Source organism: Misgurnus anguillicaudatus, chromosome 19 (genome assembly GCF_027580225.2).
Source record: "Misgurnus anguillicaudatus chromosome 19, ASM2758022v2, whole genome shotgun sequence".
NCBI lineage: Eukaryota > Metazoa > Chordata > Actinopteri > Cypriniformes > Cobitidae > Misgurnus > Misgurnus anguillicaudatus.
In genome coordinates, this window is record NC_073355.2 from 26,831,870 (window position 1) to 26,853,823 (window position 21,954).

Sequence of the window (21,954 nt, forward strand, 5' to 3'; positions counted from 1 at the left end):
TCCAAGAACCACTCGGGCAGAACTTCAGGAAGACCTTGCATCAGCAGGTACTGTTGTTTCAAAGAAAACTATAAGCAATGCACTGAACCGCCATGGCATTCATGCACGCTCACCACGCAAGACTGTATTGCTGAACAAAAAGCATGTTGAGGCTTGGTTTGTGAAAGAGCATTTGGAGAAACCTGTGGATTATTGGGAGGCTATAGTATGGTCAAATGAAAGCAAAATTGAACTTTTTGGGATACTGGCAGACTTCATATTATTGAAGGCAGGATGAATGGAGAAATGTACCGGGACATTCTGGATAAAAATCTGCTGCCATCTACCAGAAAGCTGAAAATGAAAAGAAGGTGGACTTTTCAGCAAGACAGTGATCCCAAACACAAGGCCAAGGAAACAATGAAGTGGTTTCAAAGAAAGAAACTCAAGTTGCTTGAATGGCCCAGTCATTCAACTGATCTAAATCCCATAGAAAATTTATGAAGAGAACTGAAGATCAAAGTTCATAAAAGAGGCCCAAGGAACCTTCAAGATTTAAAGACCATTTGTGTGGAAGAATGGGCCAGAATCACTCAGACGACTGGTCTCTCCATGCAAGCGGCGTCTAGAAGCTGTAATCACCAACAAAGGCTTTTCTACAAAGTATTAAATAAAGTGTGTTCATTTCACTTTAGTTATTATGACTCAACTTGTATACTCAAATGTTCTGATTTCTTTGTATGAATTCCATATTTGGCTTGATGGCTACATCTGGTGGAAATTTTGTGTTAATAGCCGACTTAGAAATCCCCTTACAGATAAAAATGCTGATGTGTCAAATACTTATTTTCCCCGCTGTATTCTACATCTACCTCATATCTTACACACTTGCCAAAAGAACAACCTGAGTAACTTTTTCTGGAAAATGTAAGTACACATGTGAAAAAATATAGGACACTGTTCTATCACTTTGGATATTTTAATGCAAAAATTCACATTGTACCTTTAATCTAACTTGAAAAGACCTAATGGGTAAACCAGCACACCAACATCTAACAAGGAGTTGTTATTGCTTTGCTGAATCATATTAGGTACCCTGTGGTTCATTATGGTCAGTGTGACTCAGATTACAGCATACATCAGTCCAAACCATCCAACATTTATATCAGTAATGTTGAAGGATTTCACAAAGATTTCAACAGAGCTCGCCAAAAGGACATTAATGTAATCTTTGGTTTTGTTGCGTCATTTGTTGTATTTTACCCTCTTGTCCTACTACACTTCTCCCTCCCATTGCCATTTATTTACTCTGGCAGTGATATTATTTTTCATACAAGCCCTTAATATTCCCATCTTATGTTTTCTGTCAGTCATTCACCCCTTTCCTCTCTCCATTTCTATAATTTTTATCTTCTCTTTGTCTCCAAGGACGTATGACAGGATGGGGGTTTTATTGTCACCTCTCATCAGTTGGACGTGATATATTGCATCAAAAACGCCCCCTTCTCTTTCTCTCATGTTTCTGTTTTATGCATCACATGGTCACAATTTACTATTGGAAGAACATAAACTCATTCACTCGCCTAGAAATTAAATAACGCATCAGCAAATATGAACCTCTGGGAAAAAAGGTAATCAGTGTTGTAATTGCTTTGCACACATCATTGTTCACACAGAATACAGTACACATTTAAGCTTTGAATGAATGATGGTCAAAAGCCTGAGGGTCATGATATTGGATTGAACTTGAAATGAAGCTCATAGGCCAGTATTAAGATAGTCTGAGGAAGTTACTGAGTCTCAGTGGGACACTTCACAGCAAATCCACAGGCTTGCAGCTATTATGATATGTGTGCTTTGTCGAAGATGCAAATTGGGTGTAATTGCATTTGGCACATTGTCAACTCTGATAGTGTTTCTCACAGTATATTTCACACAGGGTTTTTCTAATTGGATGACTGAAACTTCAGCTTAAGGGTTATTTTTTATCGTTTTGAATAGTTTGTTTTTGTGCTGAGAATATTGGCTCAGGAGACAAAGGGATCATTGTACAGGATATGGGGAAGTGCTTTTGAATTAACACCAGTTGCCCTCTAGTACAGAGTCAATAACCCCGGTGGCGCCCATGCAGTGAAATCTTGTTCAGCCGTTCAATTGCTTCCTGTCTCACTGAGGTAAAACACAATGCTTTTAATAAAAGCAATATCACGCAAGGTTTAAGAAAGCATGGACGTCGAGAATCTACGTTAGTTTTGCTTCTTACAGCTAAATTAGGCTATAAACAAGTCATTAAAAACCATAAAAGAAGTACAGACTTTTTAGTGTAACTAGTGGTTAGTGCTTGTATTTTGACACATTGTGTGCTACATGACCTCAAATTCAGCTAATGCCTTTTATCAAAATATTGCTTGTCTGCTTCTTCACTCTAAGTGATTTTATTGGCAAAACAACCAGTGGCGGCTGGTGACTGCTCTTCAGAGGGGCGCAAATTCAAAATAAGTGCCTGCTGCACACGCGTCAAAACCATTTATTATAAAAGAGATGCTCACGTTTACAAAATACACGCAAGACACTCCCTTAACAATAAACTCGGATTACGCATGAGATTATGCAAGCATCTGGCAAACACGAGCATCTCTTTTATTATAAACCCTTTAGACGCGTCTGCAGCAGGCACTTATTTTGACAAGACACGTGATGCACATAGGATCACTCGACGTAAAGAAACACATATTTTGAAATTACGAACCACACATAACGGACTACATACATGTAGTGACGAACTTAGCATTGTGCCCTCAAAAAAGTCACCAGCCGCCACTGTGCCACTGGAGTGGTACCCTCTAAGGTTCATTTTTGTACCTTTATGACTATACAATACATTGAAATGTTGTCCTTTTTGGGGTACAATATTATACCTTAAGGGCCTATTGTGTACCTTAAGGAACAATTTTGTACCAATTAAATTTTGGGTGAAAAGCTCCGCTCGTCAATGTCAGTTCTCACACCGCCGTCAAATCACAGTGGAGGAGGGGCGGGACAAATATCACAACAACCAACCGGCTCACAGCTCAAGTATCACAGCCACCAAAGCGCTCGGCTGAAGAAAGCTGACACACGGTAATCGGTGTCCTCCAGGCGTTTTCAGCCGCGTTTAAAAGTTTTGGTGTGCACAACCCCTAAAGGTACATAACGGAACCTTAGTGTACAATCCCACCGCCAGAAGAGGTACAGTTTTGTGCCTTTTTTTTGACATTGTTCCAAATAATTTAAGAGTCCTTGGTGTATAAGGGGTTGTGCACACCAAAACTTTTAAACGCAGCTGAAAACGCCTAGACAATGCCGAATGCCAGCTGTTTTTCAGGTGAGTTCCAGCTTTCTTCAGCTAAGCGCTTTGGTAGCTCTGATACGCCAGCTGTGAGACGGTTGGTTGTTGTGATACTTGTCCCGCCCCTCCTCCACTGTGATTGGACGGCCGCGTGAGAACTGATATTGACGGGCGGAGCTTTTCATACAGAGTTGCACATTTCTCAACTTTCGGCGCTCAGCGCTGAGCGCGGAAAAAACGCTGGGCGCTGGTTTTCAGTGCGGAAGAAAACCGCTAGCTGCTGGCTTATTTGAAAAACGCTGAGCTTTCATTGAAAACAATTGAAAACATACGCCGGCCGCGGGCGTAAAAGCGTTGGTGTGCACAATTCCTTAAGCATGAGTCATCAACAGGGGGTCTGCCGGTCTGGGGCTCCTTGGGGGTCCGTAGTGGTATTACTGGGGGTCCTCTAAATATATTCAAAATAACTTTTTTGGAAAAATTAAGTTGGCATTAAACTTAAATGCATAAATAATAATACTTAAGCAATATCGCTCGAGTAGGAGTGTGATATAGCTCTATATTATCACGGCTGTGATTAGGCCAGCGGCACGAGGCCTTAGGCCGAGTGCTGGAGGCAATCACAGCCGTGATGATATAGAGATATATAACACGACTCCGAGAGCGATATTGCTTTAATACAACAGTTCGACGGCACACGTTTAAAAAACAAAAACAGGAAAACAACAACAGAGTAATTTTAAAAGACTCTTTGTTTGAGAACTACTTCTTCCGCCAAGGATTTGAGGGCGGCCAGAATGACAGGTAACACTTTCGGCTGCTTCTCATATTAACTCAATGGACGGATTCGCCGTTTTTAAATATTACAATTTCTTGGTCACAAAGTGTAGTTTTTAGATTAGTTCAGTCTAGAATATATATGTATTATATTTAAATCTACTGTCGATTAGTAAAGATAGCGCCTGTTTGAACGTTTGCTTAGTGAGATTCGGTACGTATGAGAACCAAAGCATGAGCGGACGTCAGTGTTCACTCGCCCCGCTGACCACCGCCCTCTCTGAGCTACATCTCGGACAGGGATTCCCTGGCTCTCATGTTGGCCTGATGGTCAAATATTTATCAAATCAGCAGTATTTGGTGTCATGATGAAACTATTACTTGTTTTTTTATTCATATTTAGTGTCTTTTGCGTTGTTATTGTTTTGGCGCGAGGTAAAAATTAATAAAACTATTCTTGTATAACGTTACTATTGGTTTCCCATTTACTCTTAACGCGATACGAGCACTCGGTTATTATTAGACTTCATTCTTGTCAGTACTATATAAGAGTCAGAGAGATGTTTTTGCATGCTGCTTATAAATATACCAGTGGCGATATCTCATAACATGTTTTAATAGTCACGTCGCGATTAAATAAATGATCAATGTCCACATTTAAAAGCTGCGGTGCTTACCTGCAGTTCCACAGTGTTTTTGCGTTCTGATAAGAGATATAGCTCCAGAAAAAAACGAGTGTTTATATTCCTCTTTACAAGTGTTAATCGTGTGACAAGACATTACTCCCATTAACTTTAACGTAACATCCAAGAGCGCTGATCTTTGACGGAATAATAACTTCCGAATGGGGATTCACAGACTGATTTATGAGCTAGTGAACTAATGAGACACACGGAGAGTGTTTAAAAACAGGGCGTCTGTGTTTTTCCATTCAGAGATGAGCCTGTTTAGGACCTCCATTCACTAGGTGGCGGAATGATACGAAAGGTGAAGCGGTTACTGTGCCGTTATCAGTACAATATCGCATAGCTCTTAGTCAATCAGATTCGAGAACCAGAAAGAACTGTTGTATAATAATAAATAAGAATGATAAAATAAACTTGATTAAAATAAAAATTCCCCGGTTAAAATCTATTTAGTAGATTTCAAATGGTATGTAGTATACCAGTATGTGTCTGTGTATACAACAAATTATAATTTTGATATCTTTGAAGCGTAACGAAGTATGTAAATCCAGTCTTAATTTGATGTACTGGGAAACCTTGCGCCTCCTCTCTATCCATGAAGGGGTATCCATTAAGGCATCCTGTATTTGCATTTATGCATGGTACAGAAAGTCCCCTTTTGCATATTGTATAAATGTGTTGTGTTTTAGGTTTGGTCTATAATGTTATGCTGCATTAATATCATACAATATTACATTATTTGTTATGATGCTAGAGTACAGTGTATTGGCATTCAAAAAGCAAAGAAAATAACTGCACTAAAAAGTCATTTTTCTCAGTTCCACTTTAGCGAGTTAAGGTCTTTTGCTTTTTTAGGGCAGAATACACAGCATGAGCGTGCAGTGCAATTTGGCTAATGAAATAAATTATGTGAAGAAGCCTTTTAGGAGCTCTGTGTGTAAAGATCTGTGCTAATCTACTAAAGTAATAGTGCTCACATTCAGATAAGGTCAGTCGACAGGCACAACGACAACAGTAGGCACAAATTGATACCACATCTAAAGAGTTGAAACTGCATCTGAGCCGCTTGGTGTAAGTGGCACTACAGAGACTTATTCTGTTCCTTCTGCTAAACACAGTAATCCGGTTTTGAAGAGGTGTATTTGAAGGGAAGATACTCAAGAGTCTGAGAGTGTAGTGCTTTTCTTCAGTGATTTTGTTTGTGATCTGGGACATTTGAGGTGTTACAACACTGCACTGAGTGCTGTTGCGGGGGATCAGGTCTTATAGGAAAAGCCTAAAATAAATCACTCGAGGGTGTTTATGGATTATGGAAAAAGGAGAATTGGTAAAATCTTGATTGATCTTGTTATGCTACTTACTGTAGCATTATAAAGCACAAAAGGTTGGATTTTAAGACATGTAAGGCTTAGAGATCCTGTTCTTTCTGAGTTTTTGAAGCTTTGATTGTGTTTACAGTGTGCAATATAATGTGCTCATGTTTCACGTGGTATTTTTCACACAATTTACTTATCTCTATAGCACTGTTTTCACTGTCCTCAAAACGGGCTGATGTCTTCCTTGTTCTATGAAGTTTAGAAATACGTATTGAGTTGTGATTGCGTAGTATGTTTAGTGTGTTGTGATTTGACATAGATATATACACTAGATGTCGCCTTGGGGCTTTGAGCATGTATCAAAACCACCGCCATCTTAGAACAGGGGTCTTGTCATAGGAAGTATCTAGTTAAAGCTGCTATTTCCGCCTGTACTTCAAATTCATGGACGATGCCAGACTTTTGTTCTGCGTATGGATGTTAGGCCTACTAGCACTATGCATTACAGTTAGAAAAAGTAAATTTTCATAAAATCAAAACTTTTATTTTTCCCTGGACAAAATGCTAAATACATGTCTGACTGTTGAAACGAACCAAAAGAAAACCAAGAAAATCACGTTCATGACGATTTATGGTGATTTTATTTCGGTTACACCATTGCCTACAATGACGCTGATGCGGGATTCCCCTGTTTCAAGATGGCGGCTCTGTTTGACGCATTCGGTCCAATGAACTGCCGTAGCCAAGGCGACATCTAGTGTACATATCTATGGTGATTTGACAGCAGCTTAGCTTGCCGTTAGCTTAGCTGGCGACTGACGTATTTCTGTGAATGGAGGTTAGTCAAGAAACTGTTCTGTTGACGTCATTAAAACAGGAAGTAGAGGGCTTTAGTCCAAAGCGGCGGTTCGCTGTAGGCTTTGAAAGGTGAATTCTGTTAAAGAAAATATGTCGCCTGGCAGTGAATTGAAAGCTTTATTACTTTACAGGCATTATTTATACTATTATAGCAACATTACACACTAAAAATGGGATCAGGAAGAATGTGACCTTTAAAACGAAGTTTAAACCCCTTAAACTTGGTAAATTCACTTTCATAGGGTGTTGAGGGATTGCTGTTGTTTGATGGTGGAAACAGCAGCATGATAAAAGACACCACTGTTCAAAAACACATTTGTAATAATTATTAATTATAATAATATAATAATGGAAAAGTATTATAACATTTGGTGTTTCAGTTGCTAAGCAACAAAGAAACTTTGTGCATGAATACAGAATGCGTGCAATTATAGTTGTATTTACAACAACTTGAAACATGTTTTCTTAATGAAACATGTGTTAAACAAGGCAACTTGCTTCTGTTAGTGCCTTCCAAATAATTATATCCTTTGACAAAATAATAAAAATACCTACTTCTTTATCTATTATTGATTGCATATACGGCTATCTAAATCAAGGGGCTGAGAAAGGCAGAAACACAAGAGGAAACGGCAAACACTATGGTGAAAAATGATATAATATTGGGAGCAGCTCGAACAGCAGGTGGGGAGATTGGAGTGCTGCAATTAGTGGTCGGTCAAACTTTATTGTGCTATAGGGGCCAAAACCAGGGACTGAAATGTTCCAGAACTTTCTCATATTTATTTAACAAATAAGTCCCGAGTCGCTTATGATACTCAGGCATGGTGACCCTATGGCCCCTTTATGTATGTAGGCGCACAGACAACAACACAGAGAGCTGAATGGATACCTGTGCAGGGGAATATTATGCTTTTTATTGTACCGAGTGTGTGTTTTGCATAAGGGCAAGTGGGACATAAGGGCTACTGTAGGAGGAAGCCTGTAAATGAGAATCGGCTTCTTGCGTGCAGCACTTAGAGGAGCGCGTCTGTTCCTATAGCGACCAGCGGTGCTTTCCAGATAGGAGCTGCTGACTTACTGGTTGAGTGATGTGGGGTTGTGTATTTTATTCTCTCAAACTCCTACTTATGTTCTCTCTCATTATCTAGCACTGTCCCACTACATCTAATCTCTCACTCCTCCTCTCTTCACAGTGTGTCTCCGGGAATGATGCCGTTGCCGTTGGTGCCACTCTCCCTGTCGCCATGACGATGCCGCTCAGCCCCCTCTCCAGCGACGAGGAGCAGCAAAGAATGCTGGGAAACAGTCAACACCTATATCCAGGGGCCGAAGAGGAGGAGGAAGATGAGGAGGGGGAGGAAGAGGAAATGGACGATGACGGAGCAGGCGAGGAAGGAGAGGAAAACGGAGAGCTGGAGTTGGATGATGAAGAGGAAGCGGATGACGAAGGCGATGTCAGGCGTTTGAGGGGAGGCAGGGAAGAGGGGCACAGGCAAAAAGGCACAATGGCTGGACGAACCCCAGGAGACAGACAGATGCGACCCGGGAACCCGGGTCACGCGGCCAACCCTTATTCGTCCAACCCTGGACCCACCCACCAGCCGCCAGCTAATCCGCCGCAGCAGCAGCGTAAGCTAAGGGAACGGAGTTCTAGCAACACACCTGATGATGCACATATAGCTATGATGGTGTTTCGCATTGGCATTCCCGATATCAAACAAACGGTTAGTCACAAGCACTCACACATACCCACACCTGCTTTCCAATTATCCACTCATATACTATGCAACAATGTTGCCTGGTTGAGCCCACTGCATGCATATTTACAAGGCAGTCAAGAACCTTCAATTAACACAGAGGCCCTTAACCCTTTTCAGGCCAAGAACTAAAGCAGAAATCCCACTTACCATATTTTACAAAAACTAGGTGTTGCATTTTAAGGCTACACAATAATAACATGAGTTTAGTACTTGATCACATGCTTAACAAAATTATAGGATTTGATTAAAGTAAATAATGATTGACATCCAAAATGACTCTGGCAAAGCTGTTCTCAGTTTATTCAGTGCCAGCATGAACATATGAAGCAGACAGGACCATGTGTTCTGCTAAGGCATATCAGAGTCTTCCCTCCCCTTAACAGAGCCAGATGTTCTCCCAACCGATGCACATCACATCTGCATTTACATAACTTTTTGAGCACAGTGATTTTACTAAACTATCACTAGGTGCGACTGCGTCTTATTTATTGTGCACCCAGTCTCACAAGGTTTCGTGATTTTTTTATTCATTTTTCATGATATCATCACGAATTTCCGCGTTTTTTCGTGATCGTATAACGAATTCCTGTGTTCGTGTGATTATCACGTATTGGTTACTCAACTGCTTTTTCCTATTTTTAAAGAGTAAATAAATCCCTGGTCAGAGCGTGACTCCACCCACTGGCAATATTTGAAAAATGCAAGAAAAGTGGGCAGATCCCAACGGAGATAGAGGGGACGAACTAAGCTGTTATCCAATAGGAAAATTCAACTGCAGTAGCCACTGTTCAACCTGAAGAGGGCAGCACTCAGACGTTTTTACACCATATATTGTAGTATTGAAACACTTTATACCCAAATGTCAAAAAAGTTACTCAAATCAATGAACAGCACTAATGAAGCCCCTTTCTTACAGATCATTAACTAAAAAAGTTGGTTTAGGGTTTAGTTACTCTTTAAACCATTGTCACTTCGGTTTAGGGTTAGATTTGGTGCTTGCATTAGAATGTCACTTTATGTATTGGTTTATACAATTTTTTCTGATTCATTTTTTTTATATGTCACCTGGCGTTAGGGTTAGAGTTGGGTTTGGGTAGAGATGTAATTTATGTAAATCTAACCCTAACCGAAGCGACAATGGTAAGAAAATTGGACAAAACAGTTGAGTAACCCATACGTGATAATCACACGAAAACAGGAATTTGTTATACGATCACGAAAAAAACATGGAAATTCGTGATAATATCACGAAAAAACAATCAAAAAATTACGTGACTATATAACGAAAGTTCGTGAGACTGGATAGGTTAAACCATGCACCATGCACATGAAATATATGCCAGGGTCTATTATTATAATTTTTTTATTGAAAACGCAAATTTTCCGTGTAGATTCGTTTTAAATTCTTAATCACAAAACTCCATGCACAATAACCCCGGAGGAATTTACACTACACTTTAAAGCAAGCAGAATTCCATATACATAATTTAGGTACAGCGTTTCATGTAAATGAGAATTTTCTATGGATTACGGTTGCAGTAATTCATCACATTATGGAAAAACGTCATAACTGGGCGTATTTCCAGATGTGCGGTATAGACAAGTGCGCTTTGAGCCCTTTAAAGAGCTGATTCAGGTGTCTGCATGAGCACTGCTGTACAAAGTGCACAAGATCTAAAATTTAGCCGTGTAATTTGTGTTCAGCACAGACTTTGTGGGTTGGTTTTACTGTTACCTGATTTGCATAATTTGTTTAGTGTATTAGGCACTTAAACAATGCAGAAAACATACAAATAAACTGACTGTTAGTGCATGCAGTTCATTCTTAAATCAGCTCCAAAGCCATTGATTCTGAAAATTTGGTTGTTTAAGACGTATTAACGTCAATGAATCAATATTTCAATCATTATTTCAAATATGACTTTGTGATATATGGTTTCATGGTATCCAGTTTGCTACGAAATATAAATTGAATTGTGGGCTGACGCTTGCTAGATCTGCTGAAATTGCCCTCGGGTATATGCTTACACAGTCTGTGTGCACTTTCGAGCACGATTGTGTGCGTGCGTAAGTAGATTTTATCCTAGCATCTCCTTTAAGCAGATTTGCAAACCCCTGCAAAATCTTCACTTCAGTGCTTCTTTCTTAAGAAAGAAAGTAGAGGGACTAGTCAAATGCTGTGTTCCCCAACAGCTGAGAATAAAAAATCTGTAAACCACCCTGTGACTTTAGAATACAGAGACTCGAAAAACAGAAAAGCACTCAAGGTGACGTCAACAATTTTAGAGCAGAAAATGAAATAAAAGATCTGAGTTGAAAAATAAAAAGGCTTGTGATGGTGTTCAAGTGACGCTCTCTCTCTCTCTCTCTCTCTCTCTCTCTCTTACGAGGCAGATGAAGAGGTTCAGTGGCAAATGAAATCACGGTTGTAATCTATTTATTGTTCATCACAAATTAAAGCAGGCACTTTTAATTAAAGTCATTGTGGACCCGTGCTGATGGGGGCACAAACGATGGCACTGCTCTCTTCCAGACCAGTAACACATGGCAACATCTAGTCTGTTAATATTAATTTCTCACTTCTTACGTTGACAATATCTAGGCCTTATTCCCTTTCCCATTATGTTTTCTGGCCTGTCCCATAGCTCTTGGCAGTGCAGATAGATTAACGTTTCGTGAATAATTTGATTATCTTGATAACTGAATTAAAATGGAAGACCTGGACCCAGAGTCTTATCTTGAACGGGTATCTGTGACAGATGCATTGGAGAAACCATTAGCAGAGTAAACAGGGTAGTTTTTATTTAATGTTGAAAGCCTCTTTTTCTTTATTCTCATACTTTGGATAAGTGGTTAACCACTTTAACAAAGTGTGAAAAGTGTTTTATAATGATGAAAAACTGCAATGTATCTGCCCATTGCTTGTTTGGTTTTCAGACTATAATTAGTGTAGGTGTGTGTGTGCCTGTGTGTTTGGAAGAAAAAGACAATATGTTTCAGTTATCCAACGCTGCCTATTTAGTTCAAAAAGCTGCTAGCAAATTGTAATTAGCAAAAGATATTTGGAACATGAAGGCATTGGAACACCTGGTGATCTGCACTGAATCAAACACTCTGCCAAACACTTCCCTTATGATCTTACAGTAGGTTTTTTATCTGTAACATATACAAAAGAAGTATATGACTCATTTACGCATATGGCAGACATTTATCCATCGTGACTTACAATGCAGTGCATTCATTTTGTGCATTTCTATAAGAACATGAATCTAACCTTTGACCTCGGCATTGCTAGCACCATCTACAGACTGAGCTACAGTATAAAGAAATGACTCAAATGGCACAGTGAATAGCTTTTCTGTACTGCCTTTCTTTCACGATTTTTGTTTTACCTCGTATCGTATTCTTTTACGATCTCCGTTTCTCTTGTGCGTCGTAATACAGTATGTCCATATAATCCCAGTACATTAAGCCTGCTCTACATATCAGTAATTCTCCCTCAATAAACACTAATTGCTCGTTAATTGTGGTTTAATGAGTTTGGGGAGAGACAGGATACACAAACCTAAGGAATCTAAAGGGAGAAGTGTTTTTAGGGCCACAGTATCGCCCACTCACCCTGAATACGCTGAAGACTTGCACTTTGATGCAGTGAAACATGGAGGGCGGGGTGGGGGCTTTGAAAATAAGCCGTGTCTGAAGCAGCATACATAGAGTGCAGTAATAACTTATTGCCGCACCTGCAAATTGTGGCACTCATTGATACTCCGCTATGGGCATCAAAGCTGTTACACAGCAGCCTGCATCTCATTCTCATTAGCCAAAGAGTCTGACTGCTGCTCTTTACACCAGCGATTTCTCAGAGAGGCAAGAGCTCCCAGCATGAGATGGACTTGGGAAACGTAGTAAGAAAAGGACAGAGATGGTAGAAGATGAATGGCAAAAGACACTTACGGAAGAAAGACTGCACATAGTTGTGAGTGGCAGTGGAAAACACAATATGTGTGGAGGCAATTGAACACTAGAAGGGGGAGTAGTCATGAATATATCCGATAGAGAAGGAGAGATTGAGAGCGAGGAGACTGTGGATGTTATTTCCCCATAGGTCTCATTAAAGGCTACAAATCCCCAATACTCCGGCCCTGCAGAAATGGCCCGGAGGGAACGCACCGACACAAAGAGATGCATGGAAAGTTAAACAGAATGTATCGTGTAAACATAACTGAAAACACCTAAAACAGGGAATCTCAACCTTTTTACATCAAGATCCCCCTATTGTCCAATTCATCTGTAAAGATTAACTTGTTAGACAAAACATGTACAGTAAAGCCCTTTTCACACAGACATTCCGAAAAATGCATCCTGGATTTTTCCGGGATCGTTTGATTTTTTGTTCATTCACACTGCCAATGATTTGCCGGCATCTGCAAGGTCCCGTAAAGACATGTGACCTGTAAAGTCCTGCACTATCTTCTACGCAGCGTTTGAAGTTTGCATATTATTTATTTTTCTCTCTCCAGAAACCACTTGCATGCATTTTTGTTTATGATAAGATTAGAAGGAACGTGTGACGCACCGTTCTATGCTGGTGAATGATCTCCGCTTCAGATTGGATATTTGACGAGCTCCTTGATCTCTGCTTTAATGCAGTTTTTAGACATTTCTCATCATGATTGTTAATATGCATTTAAAACCCCCGTTTTGAGGACTTGAAAGATATATCTTGTTGGGATGATGCACGAGCATTTTTGTTTATTAAAAGCTCAAATGAGCGTGTGACGCGATTTTCTTTATGCTGCTGAATGATCTCCGCTTTAGCGCGGTAAGTGGCGAGATAACTTACCTGATATCTGCGTCAGTCCTGTTTGCTGACATTTCTCGTCGTGAATGTTGTAAATCCCCCATTTTAAAGAGTTGAACCAACTTCATGTTGCCATGACACGCACGTCCTCACTACGGTATTGTTTATGTGTCTCATTTATCATTTCTTGATAACTGCTTCAATCTAGTTTATGACATTTTTTCTGTCATGAATGTTGATATGCATGTAAATCTCTCGTTTTAAGGAGCTGAACCATAACTTTTGTTTTTATGACGCGCGCGTCCTCACTACGACACGCCCATTACTGCATTGTTTTGTCTTCTTGTTCACACAGAGGGTTTTCCGTGTATCTTACTAGGTCCTCTTTCCGGCAACGATCCCGGTACATGTTTGCGTTCACACAGAAGCTTGTCTGGCAATTTTACGAGTATTTTCTGGGACCAAAGGTCTGTGTGAATGGGGTTTAAGTGGCATAAACATTTCACTGTAAAAATTTTGCTGTAATTATGCAGCTGGTTGCCAGTAACTTACTGTAGAAGATAAAGACTAATAATGTTTCATGTTCATTTAACTTTAAACAAACTGTTGCCAGTAAATAACATAAATGTAAAATCTACAGTAAGTTACTGGCAGCTAGTTGCCAATAATACCCAGTAATACTGTAATTTCTACGGAAATTGTTTTACAGTGTTGTTAAACACAGGGCTTATTTTTTGCGATAATTCAAAAGTCTTTGGGAAAAAATAAATGGGCTTTGTAACGAGGGATCCGGTGTCCTGCTAACTTATTGGGTTGGCCTACAAAAATACCTGGCATCTCTGCGACACTCAATATAAATAGATTTGCATAGTAATGCATAGACATCTTAGGTACATTTTACTTAAATGTGTTAACCCTTATGTGTTGTTGTGGATGTTTTCATCCACTAGAGGGTTTTTTTACTCTTAATTTGGACACAACTTTCTCTCTGTTTCAGCAAATTGAATGCTTTTTGTTGATAAATCTTATATTTACATATATTTTAAGAAAATGCTTTGAAATTATTCAAAACCTCAACGATATACCGTGGGCAAATTTTACTTCCCTTTTGTGTTGTTAGTGGATGAAAACATCCACTAAATTCAACGGCTATAAAAATTTATCAGATTAATATTAATTATAATCCAATTATAATTATAATTTTTTTCATAAATCTGTTAATGAACCTCAATACTAATCAAAACTTGAAACATGATTTTAACTCTTTAATTGCCAAGTTCATAAGTGGTGTCACTGTTTTGGGGGGAAAACACACACAAAATTATAGATTTTCAATATAAAAAGTGATTGTAAACTGGACTTTTGTTTACCTTTTTCACAGTCTTGGACATAGATAGTCAAAGATTGGTAAAAAAAATTGGCTTTTATGCATTTTTAGTTTTTATGTAGCATCAGTTTTTATTTTTTTCTCCCTCATTTATTGTTAGTGGCTGTTTTTGCCCCATTTACTTCCATTATAACCACATTTTTGGATTGCAGATTCATTTTTGAATGTTTGTGGTTTTTCCTTTTGCCAAGAGGTAAAATTTGTCATTTTTACGGTTGATCATCATGTGGCACCATGTGGATTTATGAAAAAAATTGGAAAAAAATTGGAAAAAATATTAATCTGATACATTTTATAAGTTTAATTTAGAGGATGTTTTCCACGAAAAGGGTAGTAAATTTAAAGAATGCACAAGGGTTAATCTCTCTTTTTCTATTAATTGTTTCACGACGCTTTAATAACATTAAGATATGAAAACACCAGTTTTAAGCAGAATATAAATTGTGCAGAGATCTGTTGATTAAACCTGAAAAGAATAGCTAGACTAACAGCTAAATTACTATAATTAAATATCATTTTCCAGGTGTATTATCATTCATCCTAAATTATTGTAATTGCACGGGCGCAAATGAACTCGCATCTGAGTTATGTACCTTGCTAAATCATTTCCATAGCTTGTGTAAGTGTTAATGTTGTGTTGATGTGGTTGTGTTTTCGAGATGTTTTACTTTTACTGCGTAATATAACGCTACTGGACATGTTTTGGAGATACAGCAAACTGTCAGCGAACTTATCAACTACACCAGTAAACTTCCTCAAGAAAACTCCCTCCAGTAGACACACTCTCTTTAAGATCACTCTGAAACACATACACCATACCATATCGCACCAAGGGACCGCTGAGATGTTTCCATGGCAACCTGCAGCTTGCTCTACTAATGAACATGGTTGCCATAGAAATGGGGATTGGCTGTGCGCAAAGTGAGAGACTGAATAACGGAGGAAGAAATTTCACACTTCTCTATACAACTGCATTGACACACACACACACACACGCACACATGTGCAGGAGGACAGTGGGAAAGTGAGCAGAATATGAAAGAGCTACTACTGTTATCGGCATACATACAGCTACCACCACAGACCAATCATAGCAGCTACTCTCAAGGTCAGGGGAGGGATCTCATTCCAGCACACTTTTTGCAGGATCGTCCCATTTTCGCTGCTGTCCAAAAATTCAATCTGAGCCGCCCTAAGCTAGCATGTCCCACAGCCTGGGGCCAGTGCTCAGACTTGTGTGCTACAAAGAGATTTTTAGGCAAGATCATAGCTACTGAAGTGTGTCCGATGGGAATTTCTAACAATTCAACATTTAACTACTCGAGTAATCATAGCTACTGAATAAGTGCCGGTTTATTCATTTATTAGTATTGCCAGTTAGGCAGTTCCATCGTGATTAAAGACTCAAATTATATGTTAATGAACCTGATGGTCCATTGCTGCCCGGGGTCCGCTAATATGACATGGGGTGCAGTTTTACTTATTTTCATCTACACAATGTCTCCCTCTAGTGTGCATGAATAGAAGCTGAGCCTTTGAATGTCAGAAACTTTACTTGCACTTTCAGTATCATTCATGCTCCGTACCTTCAAATGTTTCAGCTGGTCCCAGTAACCAATCCTCTAATAAATAAATGAATGAAAAATAGTGTATGTTCCACTAAGTCAATTTATGGCCTCTCTCTTTTTCTGCAGAAGTGTCTGCGGTTCAACCCAGATGCAACGGTGTGGAAGGCAAAGCAGCAGGTGTTGTGTAGTCTAACCGAATCTCTAAGGGATGTTTTAAACTACGGCCTTTTCCAACCTGCTACTGATGGGCACGATGCCAAGTTTTTGGAGGAAGAGAGACCCCTCAGAGAATACCCACAATCCTTTGAGAAAGGAGTACCCTACCTGGAGGTATCTGTCATGTTATACTGTTCTTAATTTTAGACATTTCGGTTCTGTTTTTATACTTGACCATCTATAATATATAATTCTTTAAAGGTTTATTTGGGGAGGGGTGATTACCTTACAACATAAAGGTAATATAAGTATTATTAAAGTGAACAGCAACAACAGGTCTACTTAGTTTAATAATTGAAAACAAACCTTTTTCCTCTTACATTGCTGAGCAAGGTAGAAAATTGACAATCTGTGTGGACAACAGTATGATGAAGATATAAAAAAAAGACATGAGTTTGGGGGACAGGAATACAAAAATATTTCAAGTAAAATGAAACTCTAAAACGAAAGCTCTATCATGTGATGATGACGTATTGACAAATATACCACAAATTTCTCCCCCTTATAAGGGTTACAGTACATTGGCACGTTTTGAGGATAGGTAAGCCAGAATAACTGAGCGAATTCATTTCTATGGAAGCTAAAAGCAACATATTTAGAAGTGGATTGAAAGTGGCACAAAGAAAGTGTACTTACGCACCCCATAGCAGCAGCAGTCTTTTATTATGAGTGTTATCTGTAGTGAAAATGTACAGTTGCGTCATAAAGTTTATCCACCTTGAAAAGTATTGCCAAGTCAAAAACAAACAAACAAACAAACAAAGAAAACGTTTCAGACAGCTTCACAGATAAAGGGCCAGATTTACTAAACAGGGAAAATTAGCGTGAGAGCGCAATTCCAAAAAAGTGCAGATGGGAGTGGTAATATCTGCAGTTTGTTTACCGAAAAGGCCCAAAATAAATAACACAGGCACAAAAGCTGATTTTCATAATGATCAACACATAAAGAGAAGCACAAATTAATTCAATTAGTCGCCAATAGGCAGAGGTGATGATCTTCAGGTGCGGGCGATCTACTTACGCCTGATGCGCTTGAGTTCAGCACCACGGAAAATTCAGGGTGTAAACTCCCAACCTAAAATGAAGGTTTACAAGAAGTTTTGAAACACCTGGTATTGTGTGACTTTTCCTAGTGACCCCTTATTTATTTCCTCCAGCAAATAAAAAATAACATGGCTTGGCAAACCATGTGTTTCTCTGGCATTTCAAATAAACTGTTACGTGTAAAAAAAATCTTCTGCCTTGTACCACACGCACTATGATCTAAGCGATGCCTCTCCTATCAGCAACAATTGCAGCCATCTAAGCATAGAATGATTTAGATCAGTGGTTCCCAAACTTCTTCAGCGTGCGGCCCCCCTTGTGTACAGTGCATTTTTTCGCTGCCCCTCGAAAGAAAATTTATGACAAAAACATTTTAAAATGTAATATTTTAATTAAACAAAACATTTAAAATTATACCTAGTAGTGCTGTTGCTTAGTTGGCTTACTATTTTTTAGGTCTTTAGTAAATTTGACATTAGTATTTGACCAATATTTGACCAATAGTTAGTGTTTTAACAAATGTAATTGTTTTCTTATTTCTCCTGAACAATACTCAATGGACTTACTCAATGGATCACTTTATTTTTGTGGCAAAATCTTTTCAGTGGAGCTTAACTGTTGTACCTTTCCGTTTTTTCTTTTACACAGTTCCGCTATAAAACCAGGGTGTACAAACAGACAAATCTAGATGAGAAACAGCTGGCCAAACTGCACACAAAGGTAGGCTGCACTATAAAAATTTAATATTCTTGATGGAGAAACAGAAATATGAAGTTATCATTTAATGTCTTTGTGAAAGTGTATGCAACCTTATGATGCGTGTCTGTGCATTAGCGTTTATGTTGTGACTGTCAAGTAAATTGGCAAATGCTATGAGTGTGTTGTATCTGCCATTCCCCACAGGCTAGTCTAAAGAAATGTATGGATTACATCCAAGCTAGTGCAGTGGAAAAGGTAGCCAAACTTCTGGACAAAGGGCTTGACCCTAACTACCATGACGCTGATACAGGAGGTGAGGTGTCTGACACACCGTTTTGTTTACTTCTGACGACTTAATGAACTGCGTGGTGCCCATTAGTGATATGAATAATTAATAACCGCCAACAGAGCATAAACTGTCCCACACACATGGTACATGCATATGGAGATGGGATTATGTGAATATACAATGAATGTTTACAAGATGCATGACACACGGAGTTTGTAACAACAGTGATCTGGAGTTTAAATTATGCAAGGCAAGAAAGGTTAATGTTAGTCTGTCTGGCTGCTTTCTAAACAAACAAAAAGTCTGATTAAATAAATAAAAGAATTTGCTGAAAAGTTTAATGTGTGTCAACCTCTGAATACTTTCAATTTGTAATTGAGCAGCCATCTTCATGGCATAATAATTCACATTTTCAGCATTTGCAAGATTTTGTGAGCTGTAGTCATGGCCAGACATGCTGTGAAAGTCTTGTTATCAACCAGATGACAATGCAGAGTAATATTAGCGTTGGAGTGCGACATACAAGACGGCTACCTTGAGTGTTATTCACAGTTTGTGTCATCCGAGTTGTCACACAAAGATCTAATGTTGTGCTTGCCAGACTGACAGTCACTTCTCAAAGCAGACATTGCTAACAGGGAGTGAGAACTGCTGCTCCACTTGTAACCACTAAGCGGAGCACAAAGATAAAACGAAACTTCTGTCATTATTTCACCTTTTGTGTCGTTCCAAACCCATGAACACAAAGTCCTCCAAACAGAACAGCGGAAGCAGTTTTATTGTGACTATGTGTGTCCAGCTTCACAAACAAAACATTAATGAAAAGCCATAAACTTGTGTTATGTTCCAGACAGTGTCTGTAATTATGCATTTACCTGATGTGAATAATGATAATTGTTTTTGTGTGTATGACAGAGACCCCACTAACTTTGGCAGTACAGACAGAGGTGGCTGGAGGGGAGGCCATCAGGGTTCTTGTGATGGGGGGAGCTCACATTGACTTCAGGGCAAAAGATGGCTTGACACCTCTCCACAAGGCTGTCAGAGCACACGGGCACACCGCATTACTGGTAATACAGACACACAATCTCTGCTTCTTGGCACTCATAATCGAGATTAAATTCTGTTTTTGGATTTAAATCAAAGCATCGCTTTTTCCTTTTTTTAGACACTGTTGTCTTTGGGCGCATCTCCTGATTATAAGGACAGTCGTGGACTGACTCCGCTTTACCACACTGTGCTGATTGGAGGCGACACCTCCTGCTGCGAAACCCTACTGTACCACAGAGCCAAGCTGGGACTCCGTGATGAAAACGGCTGGGATGAGACCCATCAGGTACAAAGAGACACCAGCAAAAAGTGGGTTTGGCATTAATGTTTAAACATTATCTCAAGGTGCATTCCAAAGTAGTTTCAGTACCTGAATGATGCACTCATTTAACCAAAAATAAAAAACATGGAAGTGTGGAATGTTGGACACCTCACACACTTATTTCTCAACAGACCCAAATTTCCAGAAAAAAAATTAATTTTCAGAAAATTAAAAAAAAGAATGTGATTTTGTACTGTTTTGAAGTCACCAATTATAAGGGAGTTGTTAACATCTTTAAATAAAAGGTCAGCCATCAAAGGATACAAGATGTTAATTGGAGAGATTTTTCGAATCCTGCTGGATGCACATAATTGTCAGGGTTCCCACGAGTCCTTGAAGTCCTTGAAAGTTTGTGAATCTGGTGGATATAATTCAAGGCCCTGGGAAGTTTTTGAAAATATACATATATAGATTGAAGCACTTTCAATCACCTATCTATCTTTGCAAGAAGTTTTCTGGAAAAAAATCCAGGTGTATCCGGTGTAGTTTAGGATAATATAAAAATTCTAAACTTTTTAAGCACACCAAAATGCTTTTTTGCATTTTTTGTGTTTGACACATGAAAATGTCTCGGGTTACATATGTAACTGTTGTTCCCTGAGAAGGGAACGAGACACTGCATCTCGCTTGCCATACTTCCTGCGTCCCTGTAATGCCGTCTTTGGCAATATTTCAGATAGCGATATACTTCCTGGCTCCCGCGTCACCCTGTCTTTGTCGTTAAGCCTCCCCATTGGTTGAATTTGATATACACATTCAGAAGCACTTATCCCTGGAGGCGTCCCCAAAGTGTCACCGCAGTGACGCAGCGTGAGTTCCCTTGAAAGGGAACTGTAATATTGTATCTTAAAAGGTAACACGATGTAACCTTGCTGTCACTTAAAATGTGTCCCCACATTTTTAGTCCTTGAATTTAAAGGAATAGTCAATTTTCTTAAAAGAAAAATCCAGATAATTTACTCACCACCATGTCATCCAAAATGTTGATGTCTTTCTTTGTTCAGTCCAGAAGAAATTATGTTTTTTGAGGAAAACATTGCAGGATTTTTCTAATTTTAATGGACTTTAATAGACACCAACAATTAACACTTAACTCAACACGCAACAGTTTCCTTCAACGGAGTTTCAAAGGACTATAAACGATCCCAAACGAGGCACAAGGGTCCCATCCAGCGAAACAACTGTCATCCTTGACAAGAAAAATTAAAAACACGCTCTCCTAAACCACAACTTTTCGTCTAGGTCCGGTCCAGCGCGACCTAACGTAAATGTGTAGTGACGTAGGGAGGTCACTATTACATATATAAAACGCACATTTGCAGACCATTGTAAACAATAAACTGACACAAAGACATTAATTAGTATCAGTTGACATACAACAACGTAGGAACACTCTTTCAACACACTTGTAAACACTCGGGCGGAGTTTCGCGTTCGTCCTCTGTGACCTCTTGACGTCATGACGTATTGCGTGAGGTCACGCTGATGTTTCAGGACCGGAGGAAGACGGGAAATTGTGGTTTAAAAGTGTATATTTGTTATTTTTATTGTCAAAAATGACAATCGTTTTGCTAGATAAGACCCTAATGCCTCGTTTGGGATTGTTTATAGTCCTTTGAAACTCCGTTGAAAAAAACTGTTACGTGTTGAGCCAAGCGCCAAGTATTGGTGTCCACCAAAGTCCATCAAAATGAGAAAAATCCTGCAATGTTTTCCTCAAAAAACATAATTTCTTCTGGACAGAACAAAGAAAGACATCAACATTTTGGATGGCATGGTGGTGAGTGGAGTATCTGGATTTTTCTTTTAAGAAAATAGACTAATCCTTTAAGGGTATTGGATCTGGAAAGTCCTTGAAAGGTCCTTGAATT

The 21,954-nt window shown here is 39.2% G+C and overlaps 1 protein-coding gene across 1 annotated transcript in view; it reads left to right on the plus strand.

The window, feature by feature from the left end:
* Positions 1 to 21,954, plus strand: part of shank1 (SH3 and multiple ankyrin repeat domains 1) — a 114,867-nt gene that overhangs the window by 40,121 nt on the left and 52,792 nt on the right. The window contains exons 2-7 of the mRNA XM_073857293.1: positions 8,141 to 8,671; positions 16,590 to 16,793; positions 18,372 to 18,443; positions 18,627 to 18,735; positions 19,627 to 19,781; positions 19,880 to 20,047. Of these exons, the coding sequence (XP_073713394.1) occupies positions 8,192 to 8,671; positions 16,590 to 16,793; positions 18,372 to 18,443; positions 18,627 to 18,735; positions 19,627 to 19,781; positions 19,880 to 20,047 (1,188 nt within the window). The 5' untranslated portion in view covers positions 8,141 to 8,191. The remainder of the gene's footprint in view (positions 1 to 8,140; positions 8,672 to 16,589; positions 16,794 to 18,371; positions 18,444 to 18,626; positions 18,736 to 19,626; positions 19,782 to 19,879; positions 20,048 to 21,954) is intronic.